The sequence below is a fragment of the Tachyglossus aculeatus genome (genome assembly GCF_015852505.1).
Source record: "Tachyglossus aculeatus isolate mTacAcu1 chromosome 12 unlocalized genomic scaffold, mTacAcu1.pri SUPER_6_unloc_1, whole genome shotgun sequence".
Lineage (NCBI taxonomy): Eukaryota > Metazoa > Chordata > Mammalia > Monotremata > Tachyglossidae > Tachyglossus > Tachyglossus aculeatus.
In genome coordinates, this window is record NW_024044828.1 from 947,671 (window position 1) to 974,326 (window position 26,656).

The following is a 26,656-nucleotide window of genomic DNA, read 5'->3' on the forward strand; positions in this document are numbered from 1 at the left end:
TCCAGGGAAGCAGCGCAGCCCAGTGGAAAGAGCCCGGGCTTGGGAGTCCGAGGTCATGGGTTCTAATTCCTGCTCCGCTGCTTTTCATTCATTCAATCGTATCTATTGAGCGCTTACTGTGTGCAGAGCACTAGACTAAGCGCTTGGGAAGTACAAGTTGGCAACCTATAGAGACGGTCAGCTGTGTGACCTTGGGCGATTCAGTTTACTTCTCTGTGCCTCAGTTACCTCATCTGTAAAATGGGGATGAATCAATCAATCAATCATATTTATTGAGCGCTTACTGTGTGCAGAGCACTGGACTAAGCGCTTGGGAAGTACAAGTTGGCAACCTATAGAGACGGTCAGCTGTGTGACCTTGGGCGATTCAGTTTACTTCTCTGTGCCTCAGTTACCTCATCTGTAAAATGGGGATGAATCAATCAATCAATCATATTTATTGAGCGCTTACTGTGTGCAGAGCACTGGACTAAGCGCTTGGGAAGTACAAGTTGGCAACCTATAGAGACGGTCAGCTGTGTGACCTTGGGCGAGTCACTTTACTTCTCTGTGCCTCAGTTACCTCATCTGTAAAATGGGGATGAATCAATCAATCAATCGTATTTATTGAGCGCTTACTGTGTGCAGAGCACTGGACTAAGCGCTTGGGAAGTACAAGTTGGCAACCTATAGAGACGGTCAGCTGTGTGACCTTGGGCGAGTCACTTTACTTCTCTGTGCCTCAGTTACCTCATCTGTAAAATGGGGATGAATCAATCAATCAGTCATATTTATTGAGCGCTTACTGTGTACAGAGCACTGGACTAAGCTCTTGGGAAGTACAAGTTGGCAACCTGTAGAGACGGTCAGCTGTGTGACCTTGGGCAAGTCACTTTACTTCTCTGTGCCTCAGTTACCTCATCTGTAAAATGGGGATGAATAAATCAATCAATCAATCTTATTTACTGAGCGCTTACTGTGTGCAGAGCACTGTACTAAGCGCTTGGGAAGTCCAAGTTGGCAACATGAAGACTGTGAGCCCCACAGGGGACAACCTGATGACCGTGTATCTCCCCCAGCGCTTAGAACGGTGCTTGCCACATAGTAAGCGCTTAACAAATACCATCATCCTCAATCAATCAATCAATCGTATTTATTGAGCGCTTACTATGTGCAGAGCACTGTACTAAGCGCTTGGGAAGTACAAATTGGCAACATCTAGAGACAGTCCCTACCCAACAGTGGGCTCACTGTCTAAAAGGGGGAGACAGACAACAAAACCAAACATACTAACAAAATAAAATAAATAGAATAGATATGTACAAGTAAAATAAATAGAGTAATAAATATGTACAAACATATATACAGGATATATATATATTCCTCGTAGATAGGGGTCTTCATCTTTGAGGGCCTGGTGGTCCTTCTTCTAGAAGAGTTGGATTTAACTTGTCAGACCCGACCCCTGTCTGCGCGGGGACAATCAATCAATCAATCAGTCGTATTTATTGAGCGCTTACTGTGTGCAGAGCACTGTAGCAACAGAGGGGAACGTAGTTTCTCCGATGCCTTGAAACCTTTTGGGAGACGCGCAAGTCGCCCCCCTCTTGGAGCCAGCCAAGGGCCGACATCCCCCCTCAACCGATTCTCACCTTCTTCTTCTAGACTCTTGGCCTTCTCCCCATCGCCTGTTACCGCTGTAGCTGTCAGGGTGGATGGACGGTATTTGGGAAACGCCGTTGGTGTGTCTGGCCCTCTTTTCGTCCTGAAATGGGACCCCCGAAACTACAGTCAAGGGTCACATCACATAGAGGTGACCGTTCAGGTGAGCTGTCGGCCTTTCTCCAGCCGCGCGACGGACGCCTGGATGGGACGAGCCCGCTTCTCACACTGGCGTGGCGACGGTTGGTTTTAGGGAAATGAAAAGAATAGTAACCGTGGCATTACTATTCATTCATTCATTCAGTCATATTTATTGAGCGCTTACTGTGTGCAGAGCACTGGACTAAGTGCTTGGGAAGTACAAGTCGGCAACATCTAGAGACGGTCCCTAACTGACAGCGGGCTCACAGTCTAGAAACTATGTGCAAAGCACTGTTCTAAGCGCTGGGGAGGAGACGAGGTGAGCAGGTCGTCCCACGGGGGGCTCCCAGTCTTCATCCCCATTTTACAGATGCGGGAACCAAGGCCCAGAGAAGTGAAGTGACTTGCCCAAAGTCACACAGCCGACAAGCGGCAGGGCCGGGATTTGAACCCACAATCTCTGGCTCCCAAGTCCACTGAGCCACGCTGCTGCTGCTTCGAAGCACCTCGAAACACATAATGATAAGACTGTGAGCCCGCTGTCGGGTAGGGACTGTCTCTATATGTTGCCAACTTGTACTGCCCAAGCGCTTAGTACAGTGCTCTGCACACAGTAAGCACTCAATAAATATGATTGAATGAATGAATGAATGATAATTGTGATGTTTACCGAACGTTGACTCTAGACCCGAGCACTGTGATAAGCGCCGGAGTTGACCCAGGGTCAGCAGACCGTACACGTCGGTATCCGGTAGTTTTTGAGAACCGAATGGGGGTAGGCACCTCACGGTCCCAGGGGAAGGTAGACCGGGTCATTTCCTTTCCATTTTACCGATGAGAAAACTGAGGGACAGAGAAGTCAAGTGACCTGCCCAAGATCACCCAGCAGGCCCGTGGCCGAGCCGGGACACAGGCGGGTTCACCTGATGCCCAAGTAGCGCGGCTCAGGGGAAAGAGCACAGGCTTGGGAGTCAGAGGCCATGGGTTCGAATCCCGACTCCTCCACTTGTCAGCTATGTGACCTCGGGCAAGGCACTTCACTTCTCTCTGCCTCAGTTACCTCGTCTGTAAAATGGGGATTAAGACTGTGAGCCCCACATGGGACAACCTGATCACCTTGTATACCCCCAGCGCTTGAACAGTTCTTTGCACATAGTAAGCGCTTAACAAATACCGTTATTATTATTATTATTATTATTATTATTATCTGCACCCTCCCCATCAGGCCTCCAAAACGTTCAACTTCGGCCACAAATGGGCCCACCCGAGCGGTCCGAGATTCAGACGGAAAAGCAGTTGAGAAGTCGAGGGCAGGGGACCGCGTTTTCGTTTCCTGCGCCTTAAATGTGTCAGGTTTTCTCTCCTCTCAGCCTCCCGGGTAGGAAAGAGAGGGTGGTAGGATAAAGGAGAAACAGAGGAGGAGGCTCTCAATAATAATAATAATAATAATAATAATAATGGCATTTATTAAGCGCTGACTATGTGCAAAGCACTGTTCTAAGTGCTGGGGAGGTTACGAGGCGATCAGGTTGTCCCACTGGGGCTCCCAACCTTCATCCCCATTTTCCAGATGAGGTCACTGAGGCCCAGAGAAGTGAAGCGACTCGCCCAAAGTCACCCAGCAGACAAGTGGCGGAGCCGGGATTCGAACCCATGACCTCAGAATCCAGAGCCCGGACTCTTTCCACTGAGCCACGCTGCTTCTCCGTGCATTCTCCAATACACACAGTTGGCCGGTTAGAACGGCCCGAGATTGAGTAAACCGCTGCCATCCTTCCCTTGACTTCAAATTGCAGTCTCTCGAAAGGCCTGAGAATCAATCCGGCGGTGGGATTTATTTATTGAGCGCTTCCTGCATACAGAGCCCTGGACCAAGTGCTTGGGAGAGTACAACAGTTGGTAAACAGATTCATTCAATCGTACTTACTGAGCACTTACTGTGTGCAGAGCATTGTACTAAGCGCTTGGGAAGTCCAAGTTGGAAAGAAAATTATAAAACGTAACTGTAAGATTCCCTGCTTACAGTCTATTGTTCGGAATTCCAGGGAATACTGGAATTACAGGGAATTACAGTCTATTGTTCGGAATACTAGGCAGGTAGGCTTACAAACTCGGGGTATTTCTCACAGTCGTGGTAGTAATAATAGTCGCGTACTGAGCGAATGCCTACCGAATGCAACGCACTGTACTGGCAGCAGCGTGGTTCTGTGGAAAGAGCCTGAGCTTTGGAGTCCGAGGTCACGGGTTCAAATCCCGGCTCCGCCACTTGTCAGCTGGGTGACTGGGCGAGTCGCTTCACTTCTCTGGGCCTCAGTTCCCTCATCTGGAAAATGGGGATTAAGACTGTGAGCCCCACGTGGGACCACCCGATCACCTTGTATCTCCCCAGCGCTTAGAACAGTGCTTTGCACATAGTAAGCGCTTAACAAATACCATCATTATTATTATTATCTGGGCCTCAGTTCCCTCATCTGTAAAATGGGGATTACGATTGTGAGCTTCACATGGGACGACCCGATCACCTTGTAACCTCCCCAGCATTTAGGATAGTGCTTTGCACATAGTAAGTGCTTAACAAATACCATCATTATTATTATTCCCTGGGCCTCAGTTCCCTCATCTGGAAAGGGACGACCTGATCACCTTGTAACCCCCCCAGCGCTTAGAACAGTGCTTTGCACATAGTAAGCGCTTAACAAATGCCATCATTATTATTATTCTCTGGGCCTCAGTTCCCTCATCTGGAAAGGGGCGACCTGATCACCTTGTAACCCCCCCAGCGCTTAGAACAGTGCTTTGCACATAGTAAGCGCTTAATAAATGCCATTACTATTATTATTCTCTGGGCCTCAGTTCCCTCATCTGGAAAGGGACGACCCGATCACCTTGTAACCTCCCCAGCATTTAGAACAGTGCTTTGCACATATTAAGCACTTAACAAGTACCATCATTATTATTATTCTCTGGGCCGCAGTTCCCTCACCTGTAAAATGGGGATTAAGACTGTGAGCCTCACATGGGACAACCTGATCACCTTGTAACCTCCCCAGCGCTTAGAACAGTGCTTTGCACATAGTAAGCACTTAACAAATACCATCATTATTATTATTCTCTGGGCCTCAGTTCCCTCATCTTTAAAATGGGGATTAAGATTGTGAGCCTCACATGGGACGACCCGATCACTTTGTAACCTCCCCAGCGCTTAGGACAGTGATTTGCACATAGTAAGCGCTTAACAAATACTATCATTATTATTATTCTCTGGGCCTCAGTTCCCTCATCTGGAAAGGGGCAACCCAATCACCTTGTAACCTCCTCAGCGCTTAGAACAGTGCTTTGTACATAGTAAGCGCTTAACAAATCATCATAATCATCAATCGTATTTATTGAGCGCTTACTATGTGCAGAGCACTGTACTAAGTGCTTGGGAAGTACAAATTGGCAACATATAGAGACAGTCCCTACCCAACAGTGGGCTCACAGTCTAAAAGGGGGAGACAGAGAACAAAACCAAACATACTAACAAAATAAAATAAATAGAATAGATATGTACAAATAAAATAAATAAATAAATAAATAGAGTAATAAATATATGCAAACATATATACATATATACAGGTGCTGTGGGGAAGGGAAGGAGGTAAGATGGGGGGGGATGGAGAGGGGGACGAGGGGGAGAGGAAGGAAGGGGCTCAGTCTGGGAAGGCCTCCTGGAGGAGGTGAGCTGTCAGCAGGGCCTTGAAGGGAGGCAGAGGGCTAGCTTGGCGGATGGGCAGAGGGAGGGCGTTCCAGGCCCGGGGGATGACATGGGCCGGGGGTCGACGGCGGGACAGGCGAGAACGAGGCACGGGGAGGAGATTAGCGGCGGAGGAGCGGAGGGGGCGAGCTGGGCTGGAGAAGGAGAGAAGGGAGGTGAGGTAGGAGGGGGCGAGGGGATGGATGGACAGCCTGGAAGCCCAGGGTGAGGAGTCTCTGCCTGATGCGCAGATTGATTGGGAGCCACTGGAGATTTTTGAGGAGGGGAGTAACATGCCCAGAGCGTTTCTGGACAAAGACAATCCGGGCAGCAGCATGAAGTACGGATTGAAGTGGAGAGAGACACGAGGACGGGAGATCAGAGAGAAGGCTGATGCGGTAGTCCAGACAGGATAGGATGAGAGCTTGAATGAGCAGGGTAGTGGTTGGGATGGAGAGGAAAGGGCGGATCTTGGCAATGTTGTGGAGCTGAGACCGGCAGGTTTTGGTGACGGCTTGGATGTGAGGGGTGAAGGAGAGAGCGGAGTCGAGGATGACACCAAGGTTGCGGGCTTGTGAGATGGGAAGGATGGTAGTGCCGTCAACAGCGATGGGAAAGTCAGGGAGAGGACAAGGTTTGGGAGGGAAGACAAGGAGTTCAGTCTTCGACATGTTGAGCTTTAGGTGGTGGGCAGACATCCAGATGGAGATGTCTTGAAGGCAGGAGGAGATGCGAGCCTGGAGAGACGGGGAGAGAGCAGGGGCAGAGGTGTAGATCTGAGTGTCATCAGCGTAGAGATGATAGTTGAAGCCGTGGGAGCGAATGAGGTCACCAAGGGAGTGAGTGTAGATCGAGAACAGAAGGGGACCAAGCACTGACCCTTGGGGAACCCCCACAGTAAGGGGATGGGAGGGGGAGGAGGAGCCTGCAAAAGAGACTGAGAAAGAACGACCGGAGAGGTAAGAGGAGAACCAGGAGAGGACGGAGTCTGTGAAGCCAAGGCCAGATAACGTGTTGAGGAGAAGGGGGTGGTCCACAGTGTCGAAGGCAGCTGAGAGGTCGAGGAGGATTAGGACAGAGTATGAGCCGTTGGATTTGGCAAGCAGGAGGTCATTGGTGACCTTTGAGAGGGCATCATTATTATTATTATTATTATTATTCTCTGGGCCTCAGTTCCCTCATCTCTAAAATGGGGATTAAGATTGTGAGCCTCATGGGACGACCCGATCACCTTGTAACCTCCCCAGCACTTAGAACGGTGCTTTGCACATAGTAAGCGCTTAACAAATACCATCATTATTATTATTCTCTGGGCCTCAGTTCCCTCATCTCTAAAATGGGGATTAAGATTGTGAGCCTCACATGGGACAACCCAATCACCTTGTAACCTCCCCAGCGCTTAGAACGGTGCTTTGCACATAGTAAGCGCTTAACAAATGCCATCATTATTATTATTCTCTGGGCCTCAGTTCCCTCATCTTTATAATGGGGATTAAGATTGTGAGCCTCACATGACAACCCGATCACCTTGTAACCTCCCCAGCGTTTAGAACAGTGCTTTGCACATAGTAAGCACTTAACAAGTACGATCACTATTATTATTCTCTGGGCCTCAGTTCCCTCATCTGTAAAATGGGGATTAAGACTGTGAGCCCCACGTGGGATGACCCAATCACCTTGTAACCTCCCCAGTGCTTAGAACAGTGCTTTGCACATAGCGCTTAACAAATACCATCATTATTATTATTCCCTGGGCCTCAGTTCCCTCATCTGTAAAATGGGGATTAAGACTGTGAGCCTCACATGGGACGACCCGATCACTTTGTAACCTCCCCAGTGCTTAGAACAGTGCTTTGCACATAGTCAGCGCTTAATAAATGCCATAATAATAATAATACTGGCACCAGAAAAGTGCAGCACACTACGAGACATATTCGCTACCCCCGGGGAGCTTACACTCTAACAGGGGAGGTGGAAAATTTCACCAGCGGAGGAAGCAGAGTCAAATCGAATTTTCAGTTGAGTAGATCTATGTCCACAAGTGGCCAAAAGTCCATCTGCTAGGGCCCATCCCTTCACTAATTCAGAGCCCCCTAAAAAAAAATCTACCTCTTCTAGGAGACAGTCCCTGATTTATCCTCACATCAATCAATCAGTCGTATTTATTGAGTGCTTACTGTGTGCAGAGCACTGTACTAAGCGCTTGGGAAGTACAAGTTGGCAACATATAGAGACGGTCCCTACCCAACAGCGGGCTCAGTTCTTCCCATCAGCCAGCTTTAGCACATTTGGGATTCTTGGGTTATTCGCTTTAGTGCTGAATTTCATTGTTACCAACTGTGTCTTTTTTCTCCGCTATTTCTATCGCTTCGTCACCCTCCCGTAGCTCCTTGAGGGCAGAGACTTGGTCATCTTCTTTCATAGAGAAGCAGCGTGGCTCAGTAGAAAGAGCCCGGGCTTTGGAGCCCGAGGTCGTGGGTTCTAATCCCGGCTCCGCCAATTGTCAGCCGGATGACTTTGGCCAAGTCACTTCACTTCTCTGGGCCTCAGTGACCTCATCTGTAAAATGGGGATGAAGACTGTGAGCCCCCCGTGGGACAACCTGATCACCTTGTAACCTCCCCAGCGCTTCGAACGGTGCTTCGCACATAGCAAGCGCTTAATAAACGCTCTTATTATTATTATTTGATCACCTTGTAACCTCCACAGTGCTTCAAACGGTGCTTTGCACATAGCAAGCACCTAATAAACGCTCTTATTATTATTTGATTACCTTGTAACCTCCCCAGCGCTTCGAACGGTGCTTTGCACATAGCAAGCGCTTAATAAATGCTATTATTATTATTATTATTTCACACCTCAATGTTCTGCTCACGGGAAGTAGTGAGTGATCCCGCTGTTGGGTAGGCACCGTCTCTATATGTTGCCAGCTTGTACTTCCCAAGCGCTTAGTACAGTGCTCTGCACACAGTAAGCGCTCAATAAATACGATTGAATGAATGAATGAATGAATGAATGAATGAAGCAGGCCCTCAGTAACCACTGATGATGATGAAGGAGCTGGATTATTCCTTTCTGGTAAATACTAGATCTCCTGGCCTCCCACTTACCATTAAGCCCAATTATTCCCGAGAACGCAGAAAGCCAACAAGCGGCGTTGCCACTTGTCAGAGAGCGTGTCTCGGAGTCACGTGCGTATTTATTTATTTAGTTAGTTATTTTATTTGTACAAATTTATTCTGTTTTATTTTGTTAATATGTCTTATTTTGTTGTCTGTCTTCCCCTTCTAGACTGTGAGCCCGCCGTTGGGTAGGGACCGTTTCTCTATGTTGCAAACTTGTACTTCCCAAGCGCTTAGTACAGTGCTCTGCACACAGTAAGCGCTCAATAAATACGATTGAATTAATGAATTCAATTTGGAAACGCGCTGCTTTCCCTCTGTTTGCCCTTAGGATTCCACCGGAAGAAGTAGCACTGTTCGCCATGTGTTTTCTCTGCAAGAAGATACTCCTCTCAGATTTGGCTTCTTGCCTTCATTCATTCTCCTCACCGATCACTATGTCGTGGTAGGTCCATCCCTGAGGGGTCCGTGGGCTGTGACTATCCGTTCCGAGTTTCGCTGCGGGTCGGGACTGCGACTGCCCCCCGATAAAGGGATCACGTGGGAAGGGGGATTTCCAAGAACCGAAGCCCTGAATTGAGAGTAGAGACGGGGGTTTGGCCGTCCTGTACCACCTGAGGAATCTAGGCACGGTTCTGGTGTGGACGGTGGTAGTTCCGACCGATTGGAAAGGCGACTCTTCCCCTTCATAAAAGCCATTCGTTTACGAGGCTTTCTTATCCTCCCAAAGTGCAACTCCCTGTGATCCTGATTGTCTAGAGCTAGCACTATAAAACCACTCCCCATGAATTGTAAAGATTACGTGTTCCCTGCCAAAACCGGAACCCTTGGCCTTCCGGGATCCATGTTGTTAGCGAGGCTCTCTCATAGGCCCGTTTTCCTCTGCAAACGCTCTGTGACCCTGATTGTCGGATGTCTAGAGCTAGCACTATAAAACCACTCCCCGTGGGTTGTAAAGATTACGTGGTCCCCGCCAAAACTCGACCCCTGGGCCTTCCGGGATCCATGTTGTTAGCGAGGTTCTCTCATAGGCCCGTTTTCCTCTGCAAACGCTCTGTGACCCTGATTGTCGGATGTCTAGAGCTAGCACTTTAAAACCGTTCCCCGTGGGTTGTAAAAATTACATGTTCCCCACCAAAATCCGAACCCTCAGCCTTCTGGGATCCATGTTGTTAGCGAGGCTCTCTCATAGGCCCCTTTTCCTCTGCAAACGCCCTGTGACCCTGATTGTCGGATGTCTAGAGCTCGCACTATAAAACCGTTTCCCGTGGGTTATAAAGATTACGTGTTCCCCCCCAAAATCCGACCCCTCGGCCTTCCGGGAGCCATGTTGTTAGCGAGGCTCTCTCACAGGCCCGTTTTCCTCTGCAGGCTCGGATCATTTTTGGGCTGCTTCTGGTTGCCCAACTGGCCCTCCTTCTGATTTTCAGGTTCCTCAGAAAACCAGTGCTTAAAGGTAAGATGCTGTACTTCTTGGCTTCTTTCTGAACGCCATTCAGCCCAATGCCATCCGGGCCACGGGGCTAACGTTAGCAGTTTGATTCCACCATTCGACGACTCAGACCAGGTGGTTTCCCCGCTACCGTCGTCCGGGTTTTGAAATCCCCCCATCCCAAATAGCGTTTCTGATACGGTTTTCGAATCCCGGCTCCGCCACATGTCTGCTGTGTGACCTTGGGCAAGTCGCTTAACTTCTCTGAGCCTCAGTTACCTCATCTGTAAAATGGGGATTAAGACTGTGAGCCCCATGTGGGACAACTTGATCACCCTGTATCCACCCCCAGCGCTTAGAACAGTGCTCTGCACATAGTAAGCGCTTAACAAATGCCATCATTATTATTATTATTATCTGGCAACCAACGTTCACGGCTAAGGCTCGTACGACAGCGAGTCGGCTCAGAAATGCCAACTTGAAATGATCTTTGTGAGTTTACTGATATAAAATAGATATTATAGACATAAACTCTTGGTTTATAATCAAAATCCAATTATCCGTTCTGATGACGATGATGATGATGGCATTTATTAAGCGCTTACTATGTGCAAAGCACTGTTCGAAGCGCTGGGGAGGATACAAGGTGATCAGGTTGTCCCACGGGGGGGCTTCTCACAGTCTTCATCCCCATTTTACAGTTGAGGGAACTGAGGCCCAGAGAAGCAAAGTGACTTGCCCCAAGTCACCCAGCTGACAATTGGCGGAGCAGGGATTTGAACTCACGACCTCTGACTCCAAAGCCCGGACTCTTCCCACTGAGCCACGCTGCTTCTCCAATGATGGTATTTGTTAAGCGCTTACTATGTGCAAAGCACTGTTCTAGACTGTTCTAGACTGAGTCCTTTCTAGACTGTGAGCCCACTGTTGGGTAGGGACTGTCTCTATATGTTGCCAACTTGTACTTCCCAAGCGCTTAGTACAGTGCTCTGCAACAGTAAGTGCTCAATAAATACGATTGATTGATTGTTCTAAGCACTGGGGAGATTACAAGGTGATCAGGCATTCCCGGGCCTGGAATGCCCTCCCTCTGCCCCTCCGCCAAGCTAGCTCTCTTCCTCCCTTCAAGGCCCTGCTGAGAGCTCACCTCCTCCAGGAGGCCTTCCCAGACTGAGCCCCTTCCTTCCTCTCCCCCTCGTCCCCCCCTCCATCCCCCCCCATCTTACCTCCTTCCCTTCCCCACAGCACCTGTATATATGTATATATGGTTGTACATATTTATTACTCTATTTATTTATTTATTTATTTATCTTACTTGTACATTTCTATCCTATTTATTTTATTTTGTTGGTATGTTTGGTTCTGTCTCCCCCTTTTAGACTGTGAGCCCACTGTTGGGTAGGGACTGTCTCTATGTGTTGCCAATTTGTACTTCCCAAGCGCTTAGTACAGTGCTCTGCACATAGTAAGCGCTCAATAAATACGATTGATAGATAGATAGATAGATCAGGTTGTCCCACATGGGGGCTCACAGTTTTAATCCCCATTTTCCAGATGAGGTCACTGAGGCCCAGTGAAGTTAAGTGACTTGCCCTAAGTCACACAGCTGACAGTTGGCGGAGCCGGGATTTGAACCCACAACCTCTGACTCCAAAGCCCGGGCTCTTTCCACTGAGCCACGCTGCTTCTCCAACGAAGCGTAGGCAGGCCCCGACCGTCGATCCCAGAGCCCCGTTGATCATTTGAATGCCTCGTGTTCGGCAGATCGCTCCAGCTGCTGCCCCTCTCCCTGTCCCTTCTCTTCCTCATTCACCCGGCTCACCATTTCCAATCCTCTCCAACGAGGAGCGTGATCCCCCGGGGTCGGTCCCGTGGCATGTTGGGTGAGGGCAGGAAGACCGCCTCTCTGGATAGCTCAGGAGCCCCGGTTAACTACCGACTCCTCAAGGCCTCAGAGCATTCCCTCTGCCAGCCGGCCCTTCCCCGGCGGTGGTCCTGGGGACTCTGAGGCCGTCCCAGAGATTAGGGATGAGCAGACCCCTAAGCCCCGCTATGAACGCTTTGTAATTCTGCTGGGGACAGCGGCGCTGGGGCGGCGGAAGCCCGAGAGCAGCTGGAAAAGATGTCCAAGACTGACCTCCTTGTCTTCCCTCCCAAACCCTGCCCTCTTCCTGATTTTCCCATCTCTGTTGACGCACTACCATCCTTCCCGTCTCACAAGCCCGCGACCTTGGTGTCATCCTCGACTCCACTCTCTCGTTCACCCCTCACATCCAAGCCGTCACCAAAACCTGCCGGTCTCAGCTCCGCAACATTGCCAAGATCTGCCCTTTCCTCTCCATCCACACCGCTACCCTGCTCGTTCAAGCTCTCATCCTATCCCTTCTGGACTACCGCACCAGCCTTCTCTCTGATCTCCCATCCTCGTGTCTCTCCCCACTTCAATCCATACTTCATGCTGCTGCCCGGATTGTCTTTGTCCAGAAACGCTCTGGGCATGTTACTCCCCTCCTCAAAAATCTCCAGTGGCTACCAATCAATCTGCGCATCAGGCAGAAACTCCTCACCCTGGGCTTCAAGGCTGTCCCTCACCTCGCCCCCTCCTACCTCCCCTCCCTTCTCTCCTTCTCCAGCCCAGCCCGCACCCTCCGCTCTTCTGCCGCTAATCTCCTCACCGTGCCTTGTTCTCGCCCTCCCGCCGTCGACCCCTGGCCCACATCATCCCCCGGGCCTGGAATGCCCTCCCTCCGCACATCCGCCAAGCTAGCTCTCTTTCTCCCTTCAAGGCCCTACTGAGAGCTCACCTCCTCCAGGAGGCCTTCCCAGACTGAGCCCCTTCCTTCCTCTCCCCCTCGCCCCCCTTTCCATCCCCCCATCTTACCTCCTTCCCTTCCCCACAGCACCTGTATATATGTATATATGTTTGTACATATTTGTTACTCTATTTATTTTACTTGTACATATCTATTCTATTTGTTTTATTTTGTTAGTATGTTTGGTTTTGTTCTCTGTCTCCCCCTTTTAGACTGTGAGCCCACTGTTGGGTAGGGACTGTCTCTATATGTTGCCAACTTGTACTTCCCAAGCGCATAGTACAGTGCTCTGCACACAGTAAGCGCTCAATAAATACGATTGATGATGATGATGATGAAAAACAGGACGGGGTGCCACCCCTTTTAGGGTGTTGGTGAATAAAGTAGCTCCCAGACCTCCCTCCAGTTGAGAGGTTCTCCATTTAGCTCTGCTTCAGCCGACGAAGGACGGCACTAATCCTGCCAACGTCTCTCCCCCTGTATCTTTCCCAGTGCTCAGTGCGGTGCTCTGCACATCGAAAGCCCCTAATCCGCGCCATTACTGCTTCCACCAGGTCCCCGATAAAGCGTGTTCCTCGTCGTCACCAATTTTACAAAAACTTACTCTGTTTAGGGTCTCCGGGATCTGTAGCTCTGACCTCATTTTCCCTTCATGTTTTGAGCAAAACGAACACCTTCTTCTATCCTGTGTTGCTGCTGAACCTGTATACGGCATTTGGTAAGTCGTCGGAGGAAAGGACCGCGTGCCTCCAGGGTGGGAACGAACCATTAGGGTAATCTTCCGGGACCCCTTCAGCGTCTTGGATCAGGGCATCGGCGTTGATGAATCAAGTACAGATAATAATAATGATGGCGTTTATTAAGCGCTTACTATGTGCAAAGCACTGTTCTAAGCTCTGGGGAGGTGATCGGGCTGTCCCACTGGGGCTCACAGTCTGAATCCCCATTTTACAGATGAGGTCCCTGAGGCCCAGAGAAGTTAAGTGACTTGCCCAACACAGCTGACAATTGGCGGAGCCGGGATTTGAACCCACGACCTCTGACTCCAAAGCCCGGGCTCTCTCCACTGAGCCAAGCTGCTTCTCTATGATGTTTTGATGCATCAAATACAGATGTTCTCGCCCGAAAAGTGCCGAGGAAACGGCCTTGGAGGCTGCTCATCGGAGTTTTGATGCCAAGGAAGTAGAGAGGGCGAGGCTAAATCAGTTTGGCTCATATGGTAGCTAAGTGTTTCTGCCTGGCAGTGCCTGGTTAATGACAGAATAATAATCATAATAATGGCATTTATTAAGCACTTACTACGTGCAAAGCACTGTTCTAAGCGCTGGGGAGGTTACAGGGTGATCAGGTTGCCCCCCATTTTCCAGATGAGGGAACTGAGGCCCAGAGAAGTGAAGTGACTGGCCCAAAGTCACACAGCTGGCAGTTGGCGGAGCCGGGATTTGAACCCCTGACCTCTGACTCCAAAGCCCGGGCTCTTTCCACGCTGGGACAAGGACTGTGTCCAGTGTGACTATCCTATATCTACCTCAGCATTCAGCTCAGTGCTTGGCACTCGGGACTTAACAGATACTGCTGTCATTGTTATTATAAAGATGGGCCCAACTGCTCAGAGCCTGACGGGCCGAAAGCGGCCGTGTGTCTGAGCTCACTCGCTGTTTCGAGGTGGCTCTCTCCAGGAAGGATACGGGCTCGTGGCGGGAAGGGCAGCCGAAAGGATCGGGAGTCGGGGAAGACTCGGGCGAACTCTGTGTCTCTTCCGCTCAGCCTGGGCCTGAGTTCTTGCTTCTGGCTTGCTCTGGTGGAATGGCTAGGCAGTAGCGAGGAAACCGAAGTGGCCTTCACAAAGTCACACACGTGTTGACAACGCCTGACCTGAAGCCCAGGGCTCTAGGCTACGAGGAATAGAATTAAAGTGGGCGAGGTGGAACTAGGGATGCCACCACGCGGGCGAGGGATTCCAACCCTGCCGCTGCGACAGAGGCGGAATCGCGTTCGGACCGTCCCGACTTGTCCCGATTTACTTCCAGCCGTCTAATTCGCCGCGCGTCTACCAGCTGCGGGCATTTCAGCGGGGTTGCCAACCAGTCTCGTGAGTGGGTAGCACCTAGGCACCGGGGAGAAACCCTAAGGAGGATTTAAGTCGGCAGCCTTGAAGAGGAAAAGCGACCCCTCAGCTGGGTCTCGGGGAGGCGTCGGAGAGGAACTCGTTTGAAGTCAAAACCCCGACAAACACCCGCGTTCCTCCCCGGGGTTTGGCGTGGGCCACTGTGGGCTCGATGTCTCTCTGTTGCCGTTACTTTATCGTCGACCTTCCTGCCCTCCGTCATCCTCAGGACCCTGGTTCGTCGGCGAAATCATCGACGGCCAAATAGGAGCCTGCTTTTCCTTTGGCGTGTTTGTCGGCGGGCATTTCCTCCAAGGGGGCATGACGTTCGTGGTCGGGATTCTCCAGGTAAGGGGCTTTGGGATGATGATAATGATGGCATCCATCAAGCGCTTGCTACGTGCAGAGCACTGTTCGAAGCGCTGGGGAGGTTACAGGGTGATCCGGTCGTCCTCCGGGGGGCTCACGGTCTTCACCCCCATTTTCCAGATGAGGGAACTGAGGCCCAGAGAAATGAAGTGACTCGCCCAGAGTCACCCGGCTGACTCCCAAGCCCGGGGTCTTTCCACTTAGCCACGCCGCTTAGTCCAGTGCTCTGCACGCAGTAAGCGTTCAGTAAATACGATCGGATGACCGAATGAGGGACTTCCACAGTTCGGGGGCGGGAGGCGGAGGAGGAACCGCGAAGGAGACGGGGAATGATAAAGCGAAGGGGCGTGAAATGGGAGTTCCGGCCCTCTCCGACGACTGTCCGTCTTCCCTCTCTTGGCAGCTGGCCCTGTTTAACGTGCCCCTGGGCGCCTACCTTTGCTGGAGTCTAGCGCAGCGCTGTGGGGGTCACAGCTGGCGGTCCCACATAGTAATAATAATAATAATGATGCCATTTATTAAGCGCTTACTATGTGCCAAGCAGTGTTCTAAGCGCTGGGGAGGGTACAAGGTGATCCGGTCATCCCTCGGGGGGCTCACGGTCTTCACCCCCATTTTCCAGATGAGGGAACTGAGACCCAGAGAAGTGAAGTGACTCGCCCAAAGTCGCTGACAATTGGCGGAGCCGGGATTTGTACCCGTGACCTCTGACTCCCAAGCCTGGGGTCTTTCCACTTAGCCACGGCGCTTAGTCCAGTGCTCTGCACGCAGTAATCGCTCAATAAATACGATCGGATGACCGAATGAGGGACTTCCACAGTTCGGGGGCGGGAGGCGGAGGAGGAGCCGCGAAGGGGACGGGGAATGATAAGCGAAGGGGCGTGAAATGGGAGTTCCGGCCCTCTCCGACGACTGTCCGTCTTCCCTCTCTTGGCAGCTGGCCCTGTTTAACGTGCCCCTGGGCGCCTACCTTTGCTGGAGTCTAGCGCAGCGCTGTGGGGGTCACAGCTGGCGGTCCCACATGTCCGCGGGCCGGCGCCTGCGGGCGGGACTGGCCCACCTGGCGGCCCTGGGGCTGCTGGCCGGACAGGCCTACTCCTGCCTCGCACTGTACCTCGCCTACGGCCCGCTGGCCGCCCTCTGCTCCCCGATGCGGCTCTGGCTGCTGATGCTGGCCCCCGCCCTCGTCCGCCGCGCCTGGACCCTCGCCCCTTCCCAACTCCTCAAGAGCCCCTGACCACCGAAGCGCCCACGACTCGCCCGGGAGGACCGCGGAGCGGGGTCGTCTGGACGCGAAGAGGGAGAGTCTCTAATAAAGTATTCGGACTGACTCCGCGCTGAGGTCTCCTCCGACCGAGTAGGCCCGGCCTCCCAGCCTCAGCGTCTTCTCCTCCTCCTTCCTCTTCTTTCATTCGGCCTTTCGTTCATTCGGTCGGATTTATTGAGCGCTTACCGTGTGCAGGGCACTGGACTGAGCGCTCGGAAAGTACAATTCGGCAGCGCAGACGGCCCGTACCCGACAACGGACTCACAGTCTAGAAGGGGGAGACAGACGGCGAAACAGAACGAGTAGACGGGTGTCAATACCACCAAAATTAATAGGACGATAGCTATTTTATCATTGATAAAATAGAGTGATAAATATATACAAATATACACAAGGGCTGTGGGGACACAGTGCTTTGCACACAGCGTTCAAGTGACCTTGGGCAAGTTCATTCAATCGTATTTATTGAGCGCTTACTGTGTGCAGAGCACTGTACTAAGCGCTTGGGAAGTACAAGTTGGCGACATATAGAGACGGTCCTTACCCCACAGCAGATTCACAGTCTAGAGGGGTGGGGGGTGGTATTTATTCATTCATTCATTCAATTGTATTTATTGAGCACTTACTGTGTGCAGAGCACTGTACTAAGCGCTTGGGAAGTACAAGTTGGCAACATATAGAGACAGTCCCTACCCAACATTCATTCATTCAATCGATTTATTGAGCGCTTACCGTGTGCAGAGCACTGGACTGAGCACTCGGAAAGTACAATTCGGCAACACAGAGAGACGGTCCGTACCCGACAACGGACTCACAGGCTAGAAGGGGGAAACAGATGACAAAACAGAACAAGTAGACGGGTGTCAATACCACCAAAATGAATAGGACGATAGCTATGTACACATCATTAATAAAATAGAGTAATAAATAAATATATACAAATATACACAAGGGCTGTGGGGGCACAGTGCACACAGCGCTCAAGTGACCTTGGGCAAAATCATTCATTCATTCAATCGTATTGAGCGTTTACTGTGTGCAGAGCACTGTACTAAGTGCTTGGGAAGTACAAATTGGCAACATATAGAGATGGTCCCTACCTGACATTCATTCATTCATTTAATCCTATTTATTGAGCGCTTACTGTGTGCAGAGCACTGTACTAAGCACTTGGGAAGTACAAGTTGGCAGCATATAGAGACGGTCCCTACCCGACATTCATTCATTCAATCCTATTTATTGAGCGCTTACTGTGTGCAGAGCACTGTACTAAGCGCTTGGGAAGTCCAAGTTGGCAACATATAGAGACAGTCCCGACCCATCAGCAGGCTCACAGTCTAGAAGGGGGAGACAGACAACAAAACAAAACATACTAACCAAATAAAATAAATAGAATAAATATGTACAAGTAAAATAGAGTAATAAATGCGTACATACATATATACAGGTATATACATATATATATATATATATATATAGAAGTGACTTCACTTCTCTGGGCCTCAGTTCCCTCATCTGTAAAATAATAATAATAATGGGGCATTTGTTAAGCGCTTACTATGTGCAAAGCCCTGTTCTAAGTGCAGAGGGGGATACCAGGTGATCAGGCTGTCCCACGTGGGGCTCACAGTCTTCCTCCCCATTTTCCGGATGAGGGAACTGAGGCCCAGAGAAGTGAAGTGACTCGCCCAAAGTCACGCAGCTGACAGGTGGCGGAGCTGGGATTTGAACCCATGACCTCGGACTCTCAAGCCCGGGTTCTTTCCACTGAGCCACACTATTTCTCTGGGGATGAAGTCTGTGAGCCCTACGTGGGACCCCCTGATCACCTTGTTATCTCCCCCAGGGCTTCGAACAGGGCTTTGAACATAGTAAGTGCTGCCCAGCTATCCTCTGGGGTTTGCCCTGCGCTATTCTGAAGTGTTTTGCTCATTGGAGAAGTTGAGCTCAACAGTCAGCAAATAGCCCTGGCCTGCCTTGTTTACTAGTCTCAATTACTAACTCAAAATACACCTCTGTATCATGTTGAGAACAGTGAGGTTTAGCGGAAACAAACAGGAAACCGGGATTCTAGCCCAATTCCACCCCTTGTCTGCTTTGTGATCGCATGGAAATCACCTAACTTCTCCGTGCCTCAATTTCCTCATCCGTAATCGATCAATCGTATTTATTGAGCGCTTACTGTGTGCAGAGCACTGTACTAAGCGCTTGGGAAGTCCAAGTCGGCAACATATAGAGACGGCCCCCACCCAACAGCGGGCTCACAGTCTAGAAGGGGGAGACAGAGAACAAAACCAAACATATTAACAAAATGAAATGAGGATTAAATACCTGCACTTCCCTCCCTTGTCTACTGTGAGCCCTTTGTGTTTGATCTGATTATCTTTTATTTACACCAGGCTTAGCACATAATAAGAATTTAATATGCATTAGCATATCTACTCAGCATTTATTTTAGTGTCTGTCATCTCCACTAGATTGTATTAAGCGGTTGGTACATAGTGCTCAATAAATACTATTGATCGATGGATTGATTAAAAGCATGTTGAGGGCAGGAATCATGTTCATTCATTCAATCGTATTGAGCACTCACTGTGTGCAGAGCACTGTGCTAAACGCTTGTCTACTAAACCTACAGCACTGTCCCAAGCGCTAAGTATAGTACTCTCATTCATTCATTCATTGAATCGCACTTATTGAGCGCTTACTGTGTGCAGAACACTGTACTAAGCGCTTGGGAAGTACAAGTCGGCAACATATAGGGACGGTCCCTACCCAATAATGGGCTCACAGTCTAGAAGATGGGCTCACAGTCTAAGTGCTTAGAAAGTACTGATCATCATCATCATCATCAATCGTATTTATTGAGCGCTTACTATGTGCAGAGCACTGTACTAAGCGCTTGGGAAGTACAAATTGGCAACATATAGAGACAGTCCCTACCCAACAGTGGGCCTCAACCGATCCTGCTCGGCCCCTAACTGACCCAAGAAAGGAAAAACAGTCCCTTGAGGGCAGGGACATTTTTTACTAGCTCTCCTCTATTCTCATAATAATGATAATGATAATAATAATAATAATAATGGCATTTATTAAGCGCTTACTATGTGCAAAGCACTGTGCTAAGCGCTGGGGAGGTTACAAAGTGATCAGGTTGTCCCACGGGGGGCTCACAGTCTTAATCCCCATTTTACAGTTGAGGGAACTGAGGCCCAGAGAAGTGAAGTGACTTGCCCAAAGTTACACAGCTGACAGTTGGCAGAGCCGGGATTTGAACCCATGACCTCTGACTCCAAAGCCCGGGCTCTTTCCACTGAGCCACGCTGCTCCTCCCAAGCGCTTAGTACAGTGCTCGGCACAGAATGTCTTCAGTAATTCTTAACAATTGATGGATTAACAGCAGAGGACAAAAAGCCACATCAACCAGCATTCAACGCTCTATATCAGAGAAAGAAAAATGGTGAAATGAAATAGTTTTTTGTTCTCAATGGCAGCTGTTGGTTCAGCAGAGAGGTTAAGGCTGGGACTGGGGATATTCTGTCATAGTTAGCCCAGACTGCATTTCTTCTGGGGAAGCATTCAGCATCTTTTAGACTGTGAGCCCACTGTTGGGTAGGGACTGTCTCTATATGTTGCCAATTTGTACTTCCCAAGCGCTTAGTACAGTGCTGCACACAGTAAGCGCTCAATAAATACAATTGATGATTGATGATATGGTGTTTCCAAGGTTTAGCTAATGCTCTAGGTGTGCATAACTGCTGACTTCAATGTATTTTAGTCGATTAGAACAGCTCTGTCTTGGCAGAATTTGTTGGTCATATGTTGACGTAGAAGATTTTCATTTCAAGACTAATTGTCTTGAATTGTCTCCCCCTCTCCCCCTCGTCCCCCTCTCAATCAATCAATCAATCGTATTTATTGAGCGCTTACTGTGTGCAGAGCACTACAGCGCTGGGGAAGTACAAGTTGGCAACATATAGAGACAGTCCCTACCCAACAGTGGGCTCACAGTCTAAAAGGGGGAGATGGAGAACAAAACCAAACATATTAACAGAATAAAATAAATAAAATAGATATGTACAAGTAAAATAAATAAATAAATAGAGTAATAAATATGTACAAACGTATACATATATACACGTGCTGTGGGGAAGGGAAGGAGGTAAGATGGGGGGGATGGAGAGGGGGATGAGGGGGAGAGGAAGGAAGGGGCTCAGTCTGGGAAGGCCTCCTGGAGGAGGTGAGCTCTCAGTAGGGCCTTGAAGGGATGAAGAGAGCTAGCTTGGCGGCTGGGCAGAGGGAGGGCATTCCAGGCCCGGGGGAGGACGTGGGCCGGGGGTCGATGGCGGGACAGGCGAGAACGAGGCACGGTGAGGAGGTTAGCGGCGGCAGAAGAGCGGAGGGTGCGGGCTGGGCTGGAGAAGGAGAGAAGGGAGGTGAGGTTGGGGGGGCAAGGGGATGGACAGCCCTGAAGCCCAGGGTGAGGAGTTTCTGCCTGATGCGCAGATTGATTGGGAGCCACTGGAGATTTTTGAGGAGGGGAGTAATATGCCCAGAGCGTTTCTGGACAAAGACAATCCGGGTAGCGGCATGAAGTATGGATTGAAGTGGGGAGAGACACGAGGATGGGAGGTCAGAGAGAAGGCTGATGCAGTAGTCCAGACGGGATAGGATGAGAGCTTGAACGAGCAGGGTAGCGGTGTGGATGGAGAGGAAAGGGCGGATCTTGGCAATGTTGCGGAGCTGAGACCGGCAGGTTTCGGTGACGGCTTGGATGTGAGGGGTGAACGAGAGAGCGGAGTCGAGGATGACACCAAGTTTGCGGGCCTGTGAAACGGGAAGGATTGTAGTGCCGTCAACAGAGATGGGAAAGTCAGGGAGAGGGCAGGGTTTGGGAGGGAAGACAAGGAGTTCCGTCTTGGACATGTTGAGCTTTAGGTGGCGGGCAGACATCCAGAAGGAGATGTCCTGAAGACAGGAGGAGATGCGAGCCTGGACAAAGGGGGAGAGAGCAGGGGCAGAGATGTAGATCTGGGTGTCATCAGCGTAGAGGTGATAGTTGAAGCCGTGGGAGCGAATGAGGTCACCAAGGGAGTGCGTGTAGATCGAGAACAGAAGGGGACCAAGCACTGAACCTTGGGGAACCCCCACAGTAAGGGGATGGGAGGGGGAGGAGGAGCCTGCAAAAGAGACTGAGAGTGAACGACCGGAGAGATAAGAGGAGAACCAGGAGAGGACGGAGTCTGTGAAGCCAAGGTCAGATAGCATGTTGAGGAGAAGGGGGGTGGTCCACAGTGTCAAAGGCAGCTGAGAGGTCGAGGAGGATTAGGACAGAGTATGAGCCGTTGGATTTGGCAAGCAGGAGGTCATTGGTGACCTTTGAGAGGGCAGTTTCCGTGGAATGCAGGGGACAGAAGCCAGACTGGAGGGGGTCGAGGAGAGAGTTGATGTTGAGGAATTCTAGGCAGCGCGTGTAGACAACTTGTTCAAGGAGTTTGGAAAGGAATGGTAGGAGGGATTATGGGGCGATAACTAGAAGGTGAGGTGGGGTCAAGAGAGGGTTTTTTTAGGATGGGAGAGACATGGGCATGTTTGAAGGCAGAGGGGAAGGAACCAGTGGAGAGTGAGTGGTTGAAGATGGAAGTTAAGGAGGAGAGAAGGGATGGAGCGAGAGATTTGATGAGATGAGAGGGAATGGGGTCAGAAGCACAGGTGGCCGGAGTAGCACTTGAGAGGAGGGAGGAGAGCTCCTCTGAGGATACTGCTGGGAAGGATGGGAGAGTAGTGGAGAGTGTTGAGAGCCAGGGGGTTGGAGAAGGCGGGGAAGTAACTTTGGGGAGGTCGGACCTGATGGATTGAATTTTGTTAATGAAGTAGGAGGCCAGATCGTTGGGGGTGAGGGAAGGAGGAGGGGGAGGAACCGGGGGCCTGAGGAGGGAGTTGAATGTACGGAAGAGCTGGTGGGGGTGATGGGCATGGGGGTCAATAAGGGAGGAGAAATAGTTTTGTCTGGCAGAGGAGAGGGCTGAGCTAAGGCAGGAAAGGAGAAACTTGAAGTGAACGAGGTTGGCATGGTGTTTAGACTTTCGCCAGCAGCGTTCGGCAGTTCGAGCATAAGAGCGAAGGAGGCGGACAGTGGCAGTGATCCAGGGCTGTGGGTTAGTGGTGCGAGAGCGGCGAAGGGAAAGGGGAGCAAGGGAGTCGAGCTGAGTAGAAAGGGGAGAGTTGAGAGCAGCAATCTCATCATCAAGATTGGGTAGAGAGGAGAGGGAGGCGAGGTGGGGTGTGAGGCGCTCAGAAAGATGGATGGGGTCAAGAGAGCGCAGATCTCTCCATCCCCACCGTCTTACCTCCTTCCCTTCCCCACAGCACCTGTATATATGTATATATGTTTGTACGGATTTATTACTCTATGTATTTATTTTACTTGTACATATCTATTCTATTTATTTTATTTTGTTAATATGCTTTGTTTTGTTCTCTGTCTCCCCCTTCTAGACTGTGAGCCCACTGTTGGGTAGGGACTGTCTCTATATGTTGCCAACTTGTACCTCCCAAGCGCTTAGTAAAGTGCTCTGCACACAGTAAGCACTCAATAAATACAGTTGATTGATTGATTAACAAATGCCATTATTATTATTATTATTAATAAATGTGATTGAATGAATGGTAGGTGAATGATGAATGCATAAATGATCGATGAATGCATGAATGAATGAGAGTAGCAGCGTGGCTCAGTGGAAAGAGCCTGGGCTTAGGAATCAGAGGTCATGGGTTCGAATCCCTACTCCGCCACGTCAGCTGTGTGATCTTGGGCGAGTCACTTCACTTCTCTGAGCCTCAGTGACCTCATCTGTAAAATGGGGATGAAGACTGTGAGCCCCATGTGGGACAGCCTGATCACCTTGTGATAATAATGGTATTTATTAAGCGCTTACTACGTGCCAAGCACTGTTCTAAGTGCTGGGGTAGATACAAGGTAATCAGGTGGTCCCACGGGGGGGCTCACAGTCTTTATCCCCATTTTACAGATGAGGGTTCTGAGGCCCAGAGAAGCGAAGTGACTCGCCCAAAGTCACCCAGCTGACAAGTGGCGGAGGTGGGATTAGAACTCATGACCTCTGACCCCCAAGCCCAGGATCTTTCCACTGAGCCACGCTGCTTCCCAACAGTGTTTGGTACATAGTAAGCGCTTAAGAAATACCATTATTATTATTATTATTATTATTATTATTATTAATGATGGATGGATGGATGAATGAAGGATGGCTGAATGAATGATTGAATGAAGAATGAATGAATGAATGATGGATGGACAATAATAATAATAATGATGGCATCTTATTAAGCACTTACTATGTGCCAAGCACTGTTCTAAGCACTGGGGAGGAGACAAGGTGATCAGGTTGTCCCCCGGGGGGCTCACAGTCTTCATCCCCATTTTCCAGATGAGGCAACTGAGGCCCAGAGAAGTCAAGTGACTTACCCAAGGTGACACAGCAAACACGTGGCGGAGCCGGGATTCGAACCTATGACCTGTGACTGCCAAGCCCGGGCACTTTCCACTGAGCCACGCTGCTTGTCTAATGGATGGATGGATAATAATAATAATGATGGCATTTATTAAGCGCTTACTATGTACCAAGCACTGTTCTAAGAGCTGGGTGGGGATACAAGGTGATCGGGTTGTCCCCCGGGGGGCTCCCAGTCTTCATCCCCATTTTCCAGATGAGGGAACTGAGGCCCAGAGAAGGTAAGTGACTTGTCTGAAGTCACCCAGCTGACAAGTCGTGGCTCAGTGGCAAGAGCCCAGGCTTTGGAGTCCGAGGTCATGGGTTCAAATCCCGGCTCTTCCAATTGTCAGCTGGGTGACTTTGGGCGAGTCATTGTCTCCCCCTTCTAGACTGTGAACCCACTGTTGGGTAGGGACCATCTCTATATGTTGCCAACTTCTCCTTCCCAAGCGCTTAGTACAGTGCTCTGCACACAGTAAGTGCTCAATAAATATGATTGATTTATTGATTGATTGATTGATTTCACTTCCCCTTGGCCTCAGTGACCTCATCTGGAAAACGGGGATGAAGACTGGGAGCCTCACGTGGGACAACCTGATGATGTTGTATCTACCCCAGTGCCTAGAAGAGTGCTTGGTACATAGTAAGCGCTTAATAAATGCCATTATTATTATTATTAAGTGGTGGAGGTGGGATTTGAACCCATGACCTCTGACTCCAAAGCCCGGGCTCTTTCCACTGAGCCTCCCGCCCTGCCCACCACCCCAGACCTGCCTTAGTACACTCAAGCGCTTAGTACAGTCAAGCTCTTAGTACAGTACTCTGCACACAGTAAGCGCTCAATAAATACGATTGATTGATTAAACCCCCTCTTAATCCTCAGCAGGGTATTTGTAATGAACCCTCTGAGCTTAGCTTCTTATTTTATTTTTTATTACTATTACTACTATTGCTCTCTTCCTTCCTTCAAAGCCCTACTGCCCACTGTTGGGTAGGGACATCTCTGTTACCAACTTGTACTTCCCAAACGCTTAGTACAGCGCTCTGCACACAGTAGGTGCTCAATAAATACGATTGAATGAATGAATGAGTGAGCCATGCTGCTTCCCAACAGCTCTTGGCACAGAGCGCTTAGCAAATGCCATCGTTCTTATTATTATTACTGGTGGATGGGTGAATGAAGGATGATTGAATGAGTGAATTAGTGAATGAATGAATAATAATAATAATGTTGGCATTTGTTAAGCGCTTACTATGTGCCAAGCACTGTTCTAAGCGCTGCGGGGGGGAGGGGGGGGATACAAAGTGATCAGGTTGTCCCACGTGGGGCTCACAGTCTTCATCCCCATTTTCCAGATGAGGGAACTGAGGCCCAGAGAAGTGAAGTGACTTGCCCAGGGTCACACAGCAGACATGTGATGGAGCCGGGATTCGAGTGAATGAATGAATTAATGAGCGAACGAACGAACGAATGAATGAATGAACAGCTGCCGGGGGCTGGGCGGCGGGCGCCCCCTGCTGGTGGGCGGGAGTGAATGAATGAATGAAAGAATGAATCAATCAATCAATCGTATTTATTGAGCGCTTACTGTGTGCAGAGCACTGGACTAAGCGCTTGGGAAGTCCAAGTTGGCAACATCTAGAGACGGTCCCTACCCAACAGTGGACTCACAGTCTAGAAGGGGGAGACAGACAACAAAACCAAACATGCTAACAAAATAAAATAAATAGAATAGATATGTACAAGTAAAATAAATAGAGTAATAAATATGTACAAACATATATACATATGTACAGGTGCTGTCGGGAAGGGAAGGAGGTAAGGCGGGGGGATGGAGAGGGGAAGGAGGGGGCTCAGTCTGGGAAGGCCACCTGGAGGAGGTGAGCTCTCAGTAATGAGTGAATGAATGAGTGAATTAATTAATTAATTAATGAGTGAGTGAGTGAATGAGGGAACGAACGAACGAATGAATGAATGAATGAATGAATGAATGACTGCAGCCTAAGGCGTCGGCCCGCCCTCGGCTGCCGGGGGCGGGGCGGGGCGGGGCGGCGGGCGCCCCCTACTGGTAGGCGGGGGTGAATGAATGAATGAGTGAGTGAGTGAGTGAATAAATAAATTAATAATAATAATAATAATGATGGCATTTATTAAGCGCTTACTATGTGCAAAGCACTGTTCTAGGCGCTGGGGAGGTTACAAGGTGATCGGGTGTCCCACGTGGGGCTCACAATCTTAATCCCCATTTTGCAGATGAGGTAACTGAGGCACAGAGAAGTGAAGTGACTCGCCCCAAGTCACCCAGCTGACAAGTGGTGGAGCCGGGGTTTGAACCCATGACCCCCGGCTCCAAAGCCCGGGCTCTTTTCCACCGAGCCCCGCTGCTTCTCTAATTAGTTAATGAATGAATGAACGAGGGAACGGACGAATGACTGAATGACTGACTGACTGACTGACTGCAGCCCGCGGCGCCGGCCCGCCCTCGGCTGCCGGGGGCGCCCCCTGCCGGTGGG

General features: G+C 50.0%; 1 protein-coding gene across 3 annotated transcripts in view; it reads left to right on the forward strand.

Moving 5' to 3' along the window:
* TMEM62 (transmembrane protein 62) overlaps nt 1–16,714 on the forward strand; it is a 43,681-nt gene extending 26,967 nt beyond the window's left edge. For 2 of the 3 annotated variants that reach the window (XM_038741531.1, XM_038741533.1), the window contains 6 exons: nt 1,645–1,804; nt 8,972–9,085; nt 10,012–10,096; nt 13,499–13,603; nt 15,222–15,340; nt 16,299–16,712. In XM_038741531.1, the coding sequence (XP_038597459.1) occupies nt 1,645–1,804; nt 8,972–9,085; nt 10,012–10,096; nt 13,499–13,603; nt 15,222–15,340; nt 16,299–16,598 (883 nt within the window). In that variant the 3' untranslated portion in view covers nt 16,599–16,712. Of the gene's footprint in view, nt 1–1,644; nt 1,805–8,971; nt 9,086–10,011; nt 10,097–13,498; nt 13,604–15,221; nt 15,341–16,298 lie in introns of all 3 variants that reach the window. The other variant, XM_038741532.1, reaches the window with a different exon arrangement.
* The last annotated feature ends 9,942 nt before the right edge of the window (nt 16,715–26,656 follow it).